General features: G+C 32.4%; 1 protein-coding gene and 1 long non-coding RNA gene across 3 annotated transcripts; one reads left to right on the plus strand and one right to left on the minus strand.

Annotated features, from left to right (window-relative positions):
* Nucleotides 1–5105: 5105 nt before the first annotated feature.
* On the plus strand, nt 5106–7501 carry LOC18589155 (large ribosomal subunit protein uL18c-like). Of its 2 annotated transcripts, none has more exons than XM_007014011.3 (4): nt 5106–5228; nt 5354–5600; nt 6249–6410; nt 7197–7501. In XM_007014011.3, exons 2-4 carry the CDS (start codon nt 5382–5384, stop codon nt 7344–7346), a joined length of 531 nt encoding a protein of 176 aa, XP_007014073.3. In that variant the 5' UTR covers nt 5106–5228; nt 5354–5381; the 3' UTR covers nt 7347–7501. The 2 variants fall into 2 exon arrangements, with proteins under 2 accessions (XP_007014073.3, XP_088665555.1); XM_088809429.1 differs by having other exon boundaries at nt 5113–5239.
* A 5984-nt stretch (nt 7502–13485) lies between these two features.
* LOC148760855 (uncharacterized) lies at nt 13486–15412 on the minus strand. The gene is made up of 3 exons (XR_016028637.1): nt 15281–15412; nt 14548–14631; nt 13486–13679 (listed from the first exon to the last, which is right to left on the minus strand). It is a non-coding gene; the product is annotated as an uncharacterized LOC148760855 (long non-coding RNA).
* Nucleotides 15413–16046: the final 634 nt, after the last annotated feature.

Consider the following 16046-nt stretch of genomic DNA (forward strand, 5'->3'; position numbering starts at 1 on the left):
TAATGAAAATCTGTCAAAACTTCAGCTGAAAATTTCTGACTGCAAATCACTCTACATTGATGAACATGTATATACACATATATAGAATCTAAATGTATATTGTCATTCCCTCCACGTAACAATGAACAAAACTTGCTGGAATAAAGTAAGTAAATTATGCACACACTAAGGGGGAGCAATTCCCATTTTCTACTGAAAATAAAATAAGTCAAAATGACACCATGATATTAATCAATGATTGTTTTGTCATCATAAAAAAGGGGGAGATTGTTGGCTCCATTAGTTTTTGATGATAATAAAACAATCACACTCATTTGTGTTTAATTCCTTTATTTAAGTATGTAGAAAATCATTATATAAAATTAATCTCTTGACCTTTTAAAAAGTATTTTTGAAATAAAAAGAAGGATAAATTCAACAAGATATAATTGAACAACAAGGAGGAAGCTTATTGGTGAAACAAAGAAGAACATTGGTTGATCAAATTTCAAATTGGAGAAATAGCGGGCTGAAGAGTTTGAGAAACAAAACCAACTTAGTCAACCAAGTCAGTCAACTAAGTGTCCTTTGTCAGAATCTGCAAATCGAAAACAGAATCAACTTAGTCAACCAAGTTAGTCGACTAAAAGTTTTCTGTCTGCAACTTGAACCAGAGCACTACAAGACAGATTAACGGCTAAAACTCATCTTCAACTGTTTCCAACGGGCACCAATTGCCCAACTGCCATCAGAGTTGTATCTCCAAGTATAAAAGGGTTTTCTAACAATGAGAAAGAAGTTTTTTGAAGCTTTGACTGAGATTTGAGTTATAAAAAGTTGAAAAACCAGAAAAACTTCACTGCACTTGTCTGCACCTCAACGCCTACTCTTTGCATTTGTGATTAGCACTCAATCCTATACCAATCAGATCATCCAGTGATCATAGGTACTTTCTTTTACCATTTCTTCTTGTATACTTAGAGTGAGGGAGTCACTCTAAGGGGTTGTTCAAGCTTGGGAAAGCTTGAATGTTATAGGTTGTGGTTGAGCCTTGAAAAACCACTTTAGGTTTTAGTTTAGCCCGAAAAAAACTACTGTAAAGGTTGTGGCTAAGCCTACGAAAAACCATTATAAAAGCTTGGTGGAAGCTTGTGAATTTCACCGAATTCTTAGTGAATTGTTGGGAAAATCCTTGGTTAGATAATCAAGGTAGTGGATGTAGGTCTTGGACCGAACCACTATAAATTGCTGTCCATTGTCTACTCTATTTTTACTTTTTTTGTTTTGAAAATTAGTTTCTCATCCAATCAAGAGCCAAATTGTGCTATTCATCTCCCCTCTAGCATATATTAACGGGACCAACTGTTAGCATATGATGTTACTGTGTTAAGGGTTGTTTGAGACAAACCCGCTTTGTTAGCCAATGTATGGCTTATGTATATGTTCAGTAATATGTATGAACTATGTGCTAAGGGACAACTTACATGTACTTAAATTTATGTTATATTAAGAATATATTTGATGTAGAAACTTTCAGTTAATGGTATGTGATTTTATTTGGTTTGAATCTCTGGGGCTTGCATGAGTCTCGCGGGCCTTACCTACTGGGCTCATGCGTTGGTCACAGCTTCCCAGTTTGGGTCATGACAACTACACCTAAGCCTTTACTTTAAATTACTTCTTGCTTTTGCCTTTTTTCTTCTTTTTTACTTTCTTATTTTTTTTTGTTTCTTTCTCTAAAACTACGTCGTTTTGGTGTTTTCTTAGACTCTCAAAAACCCTAGCTATAAAAGCATTTTTCTCATTTTTTTCCTTTCCCCTCTCTCTCGACTTCCTTTTTTGTTTCTCTTTAGGAAAGAAAAAAATGAGAAGAAGATGCTTTTATAACTAGGGTTTTTAAGAGTCTAAGAAAGTACTAAAATGACATGGTTTTGAGAAAAGAAAGTAAAAAAACAAAAAAAAAAAGAGAAACAAGAAGTAATTAAAAGTAAAGGCTTAGGTGCGGTGGTGAAATCTTTTGTGTGCTTAAAGTCGTGGGATTGAATCTTAGCAATGGCACAAATTTTTAGTGAAAATAAAGGAAAAAATAAGATGTTGACGTGGTATTACCACGTCAACAATTTGACCCACCTTTACTTGCTATGGTAGCATTGTGTGCCACATTAACACTGACATTATCATTTTTAACGGTGAAATTGGATATCGTTAAGGGGAGGGCCTATAATGGGCTCAATTCTCAAAATTAAGGGACTAAATTTCTTCAATTTTGAGTATATGGATTAAATTGAATAAAATACATGGGTACAGAGACTTGATGAGTATTTTGACCTAACTATTGAAAAGGTAGAAAGATTAAACCTTAGCCTTGAAAAGGTTTAGTAAAAGTTGTGCTCGAGCTTTGAAATGGCATTTTAAATAGCGGATTTACAAACTCCTTAGCACGTTAAGGGAAAAGAAGAAAACCTCTATAAAATTTGTTTTGCAAAGCTATTTTCTCTAACCCTTAATTTTGTGTTTGTCAATGTCATATTGTTTACAAAAATTAAGTGCAAATCAATCTCCAAATTTTGATTTCTAAATACTCATTTAGTTACAAAATTGAAATTGCAAAAAGTTTTAAAAATTTCCAATTCACCGCTTTTTTGGAAGCTCACCATTACTTGAGCTTTTGTTCTAATAACGCATATTTTAATCATTTTATAAAATTTGTCAATGACATTTGAGGTTTTAGGGTGGAGTATCCATTTCCAATTTTAATGGACTCAAAGTAAATTATGGTCAAAACTTAAAGAGATAGGGATATTTTACCCATAGAAAGAGTATATTTATAAATACTATTTAACCCTTTTTATTTTTTTCTCATGATATTGTTATACTGGTTAGTTTATCAAGTGAATAAATCTTAAATTGAAAATTAAAAGAAATAAGAGATTTTCATGTGTGAAAAATTTATTTCCTATTTTATATAAAATTTTTCTTCAATTGACCTAAACTATTTTGTATTATATTAAAGATTGTAGTATCTTAGTAAAAATAATTATATGATATAATCCTTATGAAATAATTGAATACAAATAATTCATGATACATTGTTAGGGAAGAATAATAAATAAAGAGAATAATGATGTTTTATTGTTTTATTGCTTTTTGGGATAGATTCTAATAAAGGGGGAGGGTAATATTTTCTGACTGGGTTTGATCTAAGGTTTATGGGGTCAATCCCAAAAAGAGAGGAAGATAGATGGAAAACATCTTATGCTTTTCTAGAGTGTATCCTTGAGGTCTAAATCTCAAAAAGTTAACTTTACCAAATGAAAAGATTTAAAAGTTAACATTTAAATCATTTACATGAGAAAAAATGAAAAGATTTTTTGAGAAAACTTTTTAACTTTACCAAATCGAGTCTTTGGTGATGATTATTTTCACTACTTGACTACTAGATCTGTTTTTTTCTCTTGAAAGAAAGAAGTGTAAAAAAAAGAGGAAGGGATAGGGTTTTAGAAAAAAAAACTAAAACAATGGAAAGATTGAGAGGAGTGAAAAGTGAAAAAAAAGTACTTTTTTGGCACCGATAATTACGATGATATGAGATCTAGAGTTTAGAGAGAAAGGTGTTGAGCGGATGTTGGTTAGTGAGATAAAGAGAGTAGAGAAAATGAATGAAAGAGAGAAAGTGGAAAAGAAAGATGTTGGGTGTTTTAGTCTAAAAAAAATTGGTCAAACTACCTAGAAAGTTCTTGGACTATAGCATTTTTTTTCAATTTAGTCCATTTATCCAAAAAGTGGTTAATCTAGTGCTATACTTTGACATTGTGTGCAATTGAGTCTCTATGAGTAATCGCGTCGAAATTAGTCGTTAACTATGTTGACTCATCAGGCAATGTTGATGTGGCACTAATGTGTCAAATAAAAAAAAAATTTGAAAAAAAAATTTTGCCACATCAGTTTTTGTATGTCATGTCATAATGACAAAATTACACAAAATACTAGAATACAATGACTAGATTAAACAAAATTCTATAATAAAAAGATTAAATTGAACAAAACTCTATAGTACAGGGACTTCCTTGGTTCTTTTATCATTTTTTGTTTCACATTACATATGAGAATGTTGACCCTCCCTATGGGTTATAATAGTGTATGAAGTGCATAAAAGTCTTGAAGTACTGTAGTTGAATGTAATTTTTGCTTATAATATGAAATATTGTTGTTGAATTCAATTTCAGTTTGCAATATGAAACTCTGCTATCTTTTGTTTATTGATCTATTTATGCAATTCAACAAAAGAAAAAAAGGCATCATGTCTGAAAAACTTTAAACTATTCAAAAAAAAAATTCAAATAAGCCATTATATTTTTATTGCATTTAATTAAGTACTTGCACTTTTATTTTTAGTTAAATAAGTTCTTATACTTTTATATGACTAATTATTAACTTAATTAAAATATCACTTGTCATTTTATGTTACGTGTTATTGACATGGCATACTAATATATAATAATTGATGATAATGTGACGTACTAATGTGATATGATAACTTGATCATATGACATTTTTCATCTTTCATATTAGCATCATGTCAGTACCGTGTGGATATAAAATGACATGTGGTATTTTGATTAATGACAATTAATCAATCATTAGTTATAAGGAGTTATTTGATTCAAAATGAAAATAGCTTAATTGAACTTAGTAAAATAATAATGACTTATTTGAATATTTTAAAATAATTTAGAGGCTTTTTTATCATTATGTGAAAAATATATTATGAAATGACGTCAGTGTGTTCACTTTCTTACTAAATAATTCAGTGAAAATAATTACTAATGCTTTGTTGGAAAAAGACTAATATATAGAGATAAAAAAAAGAAAATGATGATACTTTATTGCTTTATTACCGATGAAAAATGTTTTACGATAATTTGGGTGTTAGATATTTTACCCTGCTCAATATAAATTTTTTGATTGACCATTTTACATTGGTAAAAATTTTTTCTCTTTCAAACAAAAGCAAAGATTGAAAACTTTTTTCAGAAAAAAAATTTCAAACTTACCAAAAAACCAGTGTTATTTTTTTTTTTCATTTATAAATACGGTCGTGGGGTCCGCAGCACGAAGCAGAGCTGGGCTGATAGCGGATGAAAAGAGGACAAAGTTTTAGTGCCCTTATCCTTCTATCCTCAGTCCTTAGAGCAGTTGCTTCTCTCTTCTCCTACAGCCCAACTCAAAAGCCTTAGACAGCACAGCAGGTATTATAATTGTATGCCTAATTCTTGCTGGTTTTAGAATGAATAATAATAATTGGGATTGCTTGTTTCCGTTGTGTTCATCTTTCGGAAATATAATCTGCTGATTTTTGTTTAAAACTGAAAAGAACACAAACAGGAATCCGGCGATCCGGAATGGGTATGGCAAGTACAACTACAACTATGACTATGACTACGAGATTACAGTTTCCTGGTGCTGTCAATCATAATCACAGTTCATTTTTGGGAGTTTCCCTGAGCCCGAGGCTGCCATGTCCACACCCATCCTTACCCTCGATCCTCCTCAATGTTCAAGCCAAAGCGCGCACCAGAAGAGAAGACTGTCAGGCCCGCCATTCTCGCATTAGGAAGAAGGTTACTCTATCTATAAATGTCAAATCTCATGGCCATCACAAACCCAATTCTCTTTGTTTTTTCCCACCCAGTTTTATTATGTCTTTATAATTCCAATTCAGGCATCATTTTTGCTATGCTTTCATTAAGAAAGTGCAAATGCTTTTTTACCTTTATCCCCATTTCTTTTCTAGTAGTGAATGTCTTTTCAAATTTACTAATTTATTAAGGATTTTTCTTTTTGCTACATGCTTTTAGGACCAAATTGGGTTAGAGAATTTCTGTCCAAACAATAATAGATAGAAAATCTAAGGAACCCTGTGATGTTAAGCTGTGCTGAAACTTTGTCAGAGCCATACTATTCTATGTACCCCCCCCCCCCCCCCCCTCCCCCCCCAAATGAAAAAAAATAAAAGTCATGCTATTCTCTTCTTCATATGTGAAGAAATATTGGGGGATGAGTAATCTTTTATGTATTAAAAGTGATAACAGCGGTGATGGGTGGATAGATAAGGGCATCACCTGATTCTATTGTTATTATCATTATTAGTTATTAATGGTTGATTTCCTCAAATGGACATGATATTATTGTCTCGTATTGAATTCCACTGGATTCTACCCTCATTTTAGTATTACCTATTTTACCACAAGTGTTTCCTACTTTTGCAGGTTGAAGGGACACCAGATAGACCGCGACTGTGTGTCTTCCGCTCCAACAAGCATCTCTATGTCCAAGTCATTGATGACTCAAAGATGCACACACTTGCTTCTGCTTCAACAATGCAGAAACCAATTTGCGAGGAGTTCGACTACTCATCTGGTCCCACCATTGTGAGTTGTGAATACAAATTAACTGTCAGCTGAATCAAATCCATTTTTTCCTACTTGACTTTAGTTCATTGGTCTGATTCCGAATGATAACTAAAGTGTTTTTCATTGGCCTTGTTCTTCTTTTAATTGAAGTATCCAATTGCTTTTTTGAGCTGTTATACAGGTTTTGTGGGTGTGTTTTTCTGTATTTTCTCTTGGTTGAAAGAAATACATAGATGCTGTCTTGGCTAGTAGTGTCCCACATGGAAGAGGAATGGAAAAGGGATGTAGTACTCAAGCCTCGGAACTCTCTCTAAACATTTTGTCCTTTCGGTTGTTGTTGTGAATTAGGCTTAATTTTTCGTTTTCTCCTAAAATTACCTCTCCAGCGACTTGTGAATCTCACTTGGTTGTGTAAGCCTGTATGTGTGTGTGTGTGTGTGTGTTTCTCCTTTTCCGCCTGATTATATAAATATGAAATTTGTAGGCAACGTATGCTAGTAGTTGGTTTTTCAATTTTCCTTTTATTGTTCTTGGTGCCCATAGTTGAGATTTGTAGGCAACCTATGCTGATCGTTGGCTTTTGATTTTCCTCGTTGTCATTCGTGTCCATGGTTGAATTTACTTTTGCCAGAGCCTTCATTCTGTTTCTGTGTGGACCTTGAACTGTTAGTTGCCCATTTCCATCTCCAACTTCTGCTTAGGTCTTGGTGCCTCTTTCATAACTTGTTCTGCTTCCTCTCTGTTATTCTTTTTTTGCCTCTTTTTTGATAAAATTGTGCAATTTTTCTGATCTTCTGGCATCAGGAAGTGGCAAAGAAGATTGGTGAATGCATTGCAAAATCCTGTTTGGAACAAGGGATCACAAAGGTGGCCTTTGACAGAGGTGGATATCCATATCATGGACGCATAGAAGCCCTTGCTGATTCTGCTAGGGAGCATGGCCTTCAATTTTAAACTTTCAGTAGTTACTTTTCTCTTGAACTTTGTTCTTTTTATTCTCTTTTTAAAATTTTTTTTTATTAGAGGGCTTGAAGAATGCTTTATCTTGTTATTGTTACATATATTTGAAGAATGTCGACTTTCATTTATTATGAATTTTTATTTACAAATTACTTTTGAAAATAAGAAAAGAGAAGAAATTGTTGTGTTATAATTAAGGATAATAAGAAAAATAAGAATGATTTTTTTTTTAATTTTCAAATGAGACATTAATTTGGGACAATTAATGGTAGATGTCGAATTTATCACGTAAATGCACGTATCGTTAACAAGTAATATAATGAAAAGTAGAGTATTGTTTTTATGAGAAATTGCACTAAAATTTTGCTAAGTTCTAAAATTAAAACAATTCAATCTTATCCAAATAATTAACTTTTTTTTTAAAACTACTGAAAACTAAAACAACTAAAATTAATAACAAGAATTACAAATTAATTAGATAAACTCAATCAAACAAAAGTCTAAAACCACAATATCTCTTCAACACTTCATTTGAATCTCTTCTACTTTCTCTTTACTAACTAAACATCTAAGTTGTTAGCTTATAATTCTAATGTATTTAGAAGTCTCTTCTGATGTTCTTATAAAAATATATCTCTTAACTATTTTACTATATTCTTATACAAATTGCAATTAAGAAAGACTCATTAAGTTTAGACTCTAAATTAGCTACATATAACATGTAAATGTATTCTTACCTTATACGTGAATCGAATCAATCATATCATGCAATTGATATTGAACATATGCAATTTCATTCAAGGCTTACACTAAATTCTCTATTCTAGTTCCGTTTAGATTACCTTATCTATCTAATTGGTGATTAGGTAATCAGATGCTTAAAATAAACAACTTAAACACCATCAATCATAAGCAAAAAAGGCTATTGAAAATTCAAACTACATGTTGGATTCAATTGTAATTCTAGATAAGAAATTTAGTTTCTCATAATTATTAGAAACATCATCCAAAAAAGTTTAATCATCAACACAAAACAAAGAAAATATAAAGAGAACTAAAGAAGAAAAGAAACTAAGATTTGTCAAGTCTTTGATCTTCAATCTTCAAGAGTTTTTCCTCTTGTTTTGCTTACTTGACGACTCTTTTTCTTTAGAGAAAACTTATCTTAATTGTTGCTTTCAAGTGCTTTGACAGGGTCTTTAAATAGGGCTCAAAATCCTACTCGAATTACATTTCCAAATTTTGCTCTCTGTTTTTGCCGTGCACCTTTCTTCGCGGCGTCACGACGCCCATGCATCCATGGCTGCAGTGCCCAAGGTTCTATCTTGTCTTATTTTCCCTCTTACAATCCAAATTGTGATGCAATTTTCTCTTTCTTCCAAGCTGAATTGGATAAAATGGTAAGCATGAAAGTTGTAGCTTTGTCTCTTAGCTTTCATTGGCTTAAGAATCACATCAATTGAACTTCTAGAATGAGAGTTATGCTCAAAATATTAGAATATGTGTAGAAGAAGCATGGACCTTTTATGCATTATTCTTTAACAATTGAAGCCCTTTTCCTTTGTACACCTACAAAAGCAACTAACTCAATAATAACTAAACTAAAAGCAAATTATCATCAAACTAAAATAAAATAACTTAAATTAAATCAACCCGACATGATTTACTAAATTAAGACAAATAAATAAAAATACCTAATTCCTAAACTAAATATCAAGAATTTAACCAATTTAATACTTAAAATGTGACAAAATAACTCTATAACATAGGGTTATCACACCTCCAAACTTAACATTTTGTTGGTACTCGAACAAAAACATAAAAGCAACTTTAAACACAAGAAAACACATAAATGATAAAAAACAATTTAAATAAAAAAAACAACTAAATAGAACAACTAATTAGAGATAAGTTTCACCAAATCAATGATATCCCATAATTTCCTCAAAAGTTATCCCGAAATCTCAACTTAAGGTAAAATAGAGATACCATTCAAATTCATGATTCAATTCAAATGCAAGCTCATTCTCAATCGGATTTGTGTGTGTGTGTAATCTTTTACAAAGAATATCATGCAATTAAGATAAGTTTATACTTATGCAAAATTCAAATTAATAAAGGAATCCCATAGGTTTGCTTTTCATCTCTCTCTCTCTCTCTCCACTAATGTAGACTAACACTTAATCAAGGATCCTTAGGACTTTATTTAGCTTGCAATGAATGGTTAAGGTCAAAGTAGGATAAAGGATATTTTTATAAAGCTTAAATCATCTTAAGCATATAATTATTCTAGCACCTGTGTAGAACTCAAATCGTACTCCAAGTAACACTTTTCTTTTTGACTTCAAACTTTTCTTTTGTCCAACACTTTATTCTTTTTCTTTTCTTCTTCTTTTTTTTTTCAATCGCAATTCTATACCTCCAAACTTATTTCTTTTTAATATAGAAAGTGGGCTGAATGCTAAGCACAATTGAATTTTTTCATCAACTTTACTTTCTTTTTTATTTAACATTTAGCTCAATACATTTCCTAAAATTTTTAACATACTTAGGAATGAAGGATGCAAAATTGGAAACTTATTATAGGCTAGGCTATATAAATATATGTGTTTAACAAAATAAACAAAAGGTAATATTAAGCTCAAAGGGGTATACTAAAGATAAAAATATATCAAGGTAGGCTTGAAAGGCTCAAATGGTCCAAAGATGGCCTAATTCATTTCCTTAACTAAGTATTGCCTAAGATTTTGCCTCAAGAGAGAATCAAACAAATTCTAAAATTCATGAAATAATCAAAATTCACATAAATATAAATCGTCTTTAAATATGCACAACAATTCTAAGAAAAAGATAAAGTGCTTAATTAATGAAAATCTCATTCTAACAATGATACTTAATATAAGAATTCACTCAAACTCAAACAATATCCATATTTACCAAAAGCAAAAGACAAAAAGATAACTAAGTTCTCATCATTGGATAGGAAAATCATTAAAAAATTAGCATAACCAACTCTAACTTAAAATTCTTAAACCAAACTATAAAGAAAAGTAAATGATAAACAACTAAATAACTTAAAACCTAAAAAAATAAATGCAAATAAATAAATGAAAACATAAGTCAATAAAAATGAAACTATAGGTTCTAAAAAAAAAAATTCAAGCTTTCCCCCAAACTTAAATTTTACATTGTTCTCAATGTTGAAAGTTAGAAAAAAAAAAGGGTAAAATACCCCCACACCTTTAAGTTTTGGTGAAAATTTCAAGCAGGTCTATTAGTTTTTGAAATGGACACTTCGTTTGAAAAATGCAAGCACCATTAACAGAGATTATGAAAAGACTAAAATGTCTTTTTTTATTAATTTAAAAATTATTATTATTATTATATATTTTTAAAAAATTAAAAAAAAGGGAGCACCAGCTAGTGAGGGGTGCTCCCTAAGGGATGGGAGCACTGATGCTCCCTTAGAGAGCCCGTTTGGTGCTCCTAAACTAAAAAGTTTTTTTAATTAATAAAAAATTAATAAAATTGTATAATAGTAATTTTAAAAATTAATCAAGGGTAAAATTATCTTTTTACCCTTGCCAAGTTATCAAATTGACGGTGACACTAACAGTTGACTAACGGCTGGACCTAGGTGTCCAGTGAAAAATATTTTTTAGGGAGGAGTATCTATTTTGAAAACTAATAGACCTCCGTATAATTTCGATTAAAACATAGGGGGTGAGGGTATTTTACCTAAAAGAAAAAGGTAAAAGAATACCTCATTAGTAAGATTGTGGAGAGACTCTACTCCTCTTCCTTATTGTCATCTAGGCTTAAGAGAGGATCTGGTAGAGTACGAAAGTTGGCCATGTACATCCCTATGTAGTTGGCACAAGCACGGAACATTTGCTCCATCGTTTGATTGCACTCCACTTGATATGACATTTATTGCATGTTTTGGAGCTCGAAACGTTCTGGGCTTGAGGCAATGTCAAATTCTGGACTTGAGACCGAGTAGCTCTAGGTCATGGTGTAAAGGAAGAACTTCCACCACTAGCAGAGGGGTTAGAAAATCTAAGAATAATACTTACATCAATGGGAGCTTTTGGATGCAACAATTCTACACTCTGGTCCCAATGTACACCAGCTCTCCCACACAAAGCAATTATCAAAGAAGGGAACCATATACCATCTCGTTCTATACTTGAACTGTGCAGTATGACATTAAAGATTTGCTGGCCAATGTTGATTGATTTACCAGTAACAATGGCATAGATAAGGATTGTCTGCTCCTTTGTAATATCACTGATGTGTGTGGATGAAATCATCTTTGTCGTTATAAAGTGCGGCTTGTCATGGGCCGAAACTTAAGCCTAACCTTGTACGACCTTGAACTCTGAAAATAGAGCTTAAGTAAGCCTATAAATTATGAGCCCACGTTCCCAACCCAAATGACATGCTTGATAAGTGGTGAAAAACCCATGTTTATATACTTAAAACCCACCTCATCTCTTACTAATGTGGGATTCGTGATATTCTATCCCACCCAATTATGCAACACTTCTGTTGCACTGGCTCTTTACTTGCAGAAGAGAGGGACTCTTGCATTAGTTCAAGTCTATCTTGACCCTTATATCTCTCATAAGGTGTCATGACTCGATACTCCCCTCGAGCCCGTGACAACCGCTGCGGTATCCCGGTAGATACTCATTGCCCGAAATGTCAACCCGAAATCTCGTAAGGCTTTACTATCAGTTTCTCATTTCCCTTGTGAGCAACCATTGTCAAATATCGTGTTCTAAAAGATTTTAAACTGTTTTCAACTAAAAACAAATAAAATATTAATTTTCGTCTCACAGGGGTATTTTAGTAATTTTTTTCTCAAAAATTTCGAAACTGGCTAAAACGTAATATACAAGTACAAAACACATAATTCATATTCAAAATCAGTTTAAAAGTCTAAAATCTTCATTTAAAACGAAATTACGGTTATTTGAATATAATAAGAAAATAAAAGAAATATTAAGTAAAATATTCTATTTTCTTATAAAACAATATTTATAGAGTTATACGTGAATAATTTTTATAGCGTAAAAGCTAAATAAATTTATACATACTGAAATATAGTAAGCCAAAATATTTAATTTAATTTACAATAACAAGAGGGCCCCCGAATAAACAAAAGTAAAGAGGACTATGAACTTACGGTTTGGAAAATGCAGATCCAACGGTAGTCCTCGATGAGATCAGCTATCTATAGCCTATACTGAACCTGAAATGGGTGGAAAGGAGGGTGGTGAGATTATAAAATCCCAATGATTAAACATACATCATCATAAATATCTAGAGTTGAGTACATGGAGACAATAAAATAAATCATCGTAAACTGGGTCACAGCATTAGAATACATTTCATTTAAAATATGTAAAGAGGCTTATGAATTTCATAAAAACTAGACTTGTGCCATAAATCCATTCTCAGGGACACCTTGGCCTAGGCATCTTACCGAGACCGCCAAGGCTATTAAAATTCACATTTCACATAAATCATGTTTTTGTTTTGAAAACATAGCCGTTCCTTGGCGTTGGCTGAGTTCCCCCTCACGTGGTGGTTTAGAGTGAAGTGAACTCTAAACTTTACCCTAGGAGATACCTTACGCGCCTCTCCATTCGAGGTAAGAATATAATGGGGTTTACTATACCCCTCTAAAGGCTGGTCCATAGAAACCCTGTCACGACCCGAAACTCCCCATCGAGCCCGTGACAACCGCCGCGAAGCCTCGACAAACATTCTTCACCCTGAATGTCGATCGAAACCTCGCAAGGCTCTCGTATCAGCTTTTGCACTTCCCTGGTGAGCAATAGTTATCAAATAATCAAAATACGAAGGATTACAAATCATTTCCAAATCATAACATAACATTTTTTTTTGCTCACAGGGGCATTTTCGTCATTTTTATTGAAAACCTCGAAACTTGCTAAAAATGTAGTAGGTAAGCTGAAAATATATATTTAATGATTAAAAAAAAATTAAGTATCTAAAACGTTCATTTGAAGTGAAAATTTGACCATTTGAATATGATAAAAGTATTCAATAAAATAAACTATTTTCTTGTAAAATAATTTTCATAAAACTATCGGTACATAATTCTTATAGCATAAAAGATAATTATATTCATATATACTATAAAGCAAATAACCAAAGCATAAAATTTCTTTTACAGTGACACGTGGGCCCATATCTATCCAAAATGCATCGGAAGCTGGAAACCTACAGCTTTTACCGATTCGAGTCCAAATGAAGGTCCTTGTTCAAGTCAGCTAACTACGAAATTCCCTGAGCCTGAAATATGAGGAAATGAGGGTGGTGAGATTATAAAATCCCAGTGAGTAAACAGATACCATCTAAACTATCTAAAGTCGAGTAAATGGAGACAATTAAAATAAATCATCATACTGTAATTTCATTACTATTCAACTCATTTCAACCAAATAAAATCAATCCATAAAAATCGAGTAATCAACTTGGCTTATGAAATTCTTAAAACTTTGGCTCGTGCCAAAACTCATACTCGGTGATACCTTGCGCAGGGCATCTAACCGAGTCCGCCAAGGCTGTTAAAATTTTGTGTACACTTAAAATATATTTTTGTTTGAAAAAAATACAACCGTTCCTTGGCGTTGGCTGAGTTCCCCTTCACGTGGTGGTTTGGCGTGAAGTGAACCCTAAGCTATACCCCAGGAGATACCCTACGCGCCTCTCCGTTCGAGGTAATAATATAATGGAGTTTACCGTGCCCCTCTAATAGGCTGATCCACGGAACCCCCTCTGCAGTAAATAATTAATATATAATCCACCAATCAATAAAATTCATTCTAGCATGTCATGGCAATTTATCACAACCTAGCCTCTCAAGGCTGAATACACAGTATAAATAATTATAACACCAAAATCAGTTTAGCCATTCATGCTCATTTATTGTCATAAGCCATTCAATTCAGAACCATAAATTTGCAACACAAACTAGCAGTCTCCAATTACTCTATTTTCAAAACCAATATTCGATTTTTCAGAAAATTTATAAAATCATTTTATAAAATCACAATTTCCCTTAAAACATAACAATTTACCATTTAAACCCATTTTTCATAAAATCACATAGTTGTATAAAACTACTCTAGATAATTAAGACGATAATAAGTTTACTCACAATGTCTAGAATGCAGACTTTCGAAGCACTCTGTCTACTGGTCCTCGGATGCAATTTTCTTGCCTTTATTGGAGGACTCACCACCTTGACACAGTACAAAATCGAGAATTTCACTAAGTTGGTACTAAATCAAAATTAAACTAATTTGGACTACCAATGCATGATATGGAATGCAAAAATGCACTGGTAACTATCTAAATCCGGTATTAGCCTAATTCGTCTTATCACTCGATTAAATTCCTAACGGGTTCGTTTAAACTCCAATTTAATTCTTTTCAGTTTCTATACCTCAATTGCACCCAAATTAACTTAATGTCCCTCAGTGTGATGCAAATTATCAGTCCCAACAACAAATTACGAAAATACCCCTAGTGGGTAAAAATTCGTATTTTTGCTCCGAAAATTCCCATTATTTTTCTAGGCTCATAATTCATTATTCCTTAACCAATTCTCCTAGAATAAAATCAAACTCATCCTCACTCACTACATGGTAAATTCAGCCATTAATGGTTGGGGGAGAAAATAAATTCTTTTCTTGTTGTTTTGTTTCTAAATATGCTAAACTAACTAAAAACACTAACATAAATTAAAATCAAATAAATCCAACAACTTTCTCTCTCCTAACCCATTTTTTCAGAATTGAATTCATCATGAAAACATGTAATTTAATCATGGAAAATAAAGAGAAATGCTTGGGAATAAGGAAACTCAAGCTTAATAGAAAAAATCTCACCTTTTTCACTTAATTTCCTTGAAAACTCACACTTTTTCTTTGATTTTCTCTCTCTAGGGTTTTGTTTTTGTTTTCTCTCTCTTCTTGCTGGTTTGGCCGGCCATGGGGTGGAAGATGGGCTGATTTTATGCCTTTTAAAAAGGAAAATAATAAATTAATAAAGGTATGACACATGGCATCATGTCATTGGCTAGTTTTTAAAATTTTAAAATTTTAATCCTTTTTATCTCCACCACACAATTAGTCAATGGTCAAAATGAGGATAAATGAAGACCATGTGCTGGAAAATGTCCTGGTGGTGGAAAATTACAATTTTGCCCCTGGGGTGGTAAAATTACCATTTTACCCTTTTACTCCAAATTATACCGTAATTAAAATTTTTCACTTTTAAACCTCAAATCTTACTCCAATGAGTCAAATTATACTCCAATAAGTCAAATGGGGCCAAAAAAATCTTTTCTAAAATTCTCATTTTGTCCCCAAGTGGCAAATGACCATTTTGCCCCTAGATAGCGAAAATTTCGGTTTGACTCCAAATTGATCCTCGAACTCCGAATCACCATATTAAACCATTCTGAGACTTTAAAATTCTTAATTTCATCGTAAATTCTCTATTTGATCTAGTCGAGGCTTAAATCAACTTTATTGTACCTCTAGGTACAATACCGACTTTTGTAAATTTTTCGAGACTCTCTTAGCATGCAAACATGCTATCCATCACATGTATGTCATGAAAATTATTTTTATAGAGTCGGGCTTGTCATCT

Source organism: Theobroma cacao, chromosome 9 (assembly GCF_053813885.1).
Source record: "Theobroma cacao isolate CCN51 chromosome 9, ASM5381388v1, whole genome shotgun sequence".
In the NCBI taxonomy this organism is placed as follows: Eukaryota; Viridiplantae; Streptophyta; class Magnoliopsida; order Malvales; family Malvaceae; genus Theobroma; species Theobroma cacao.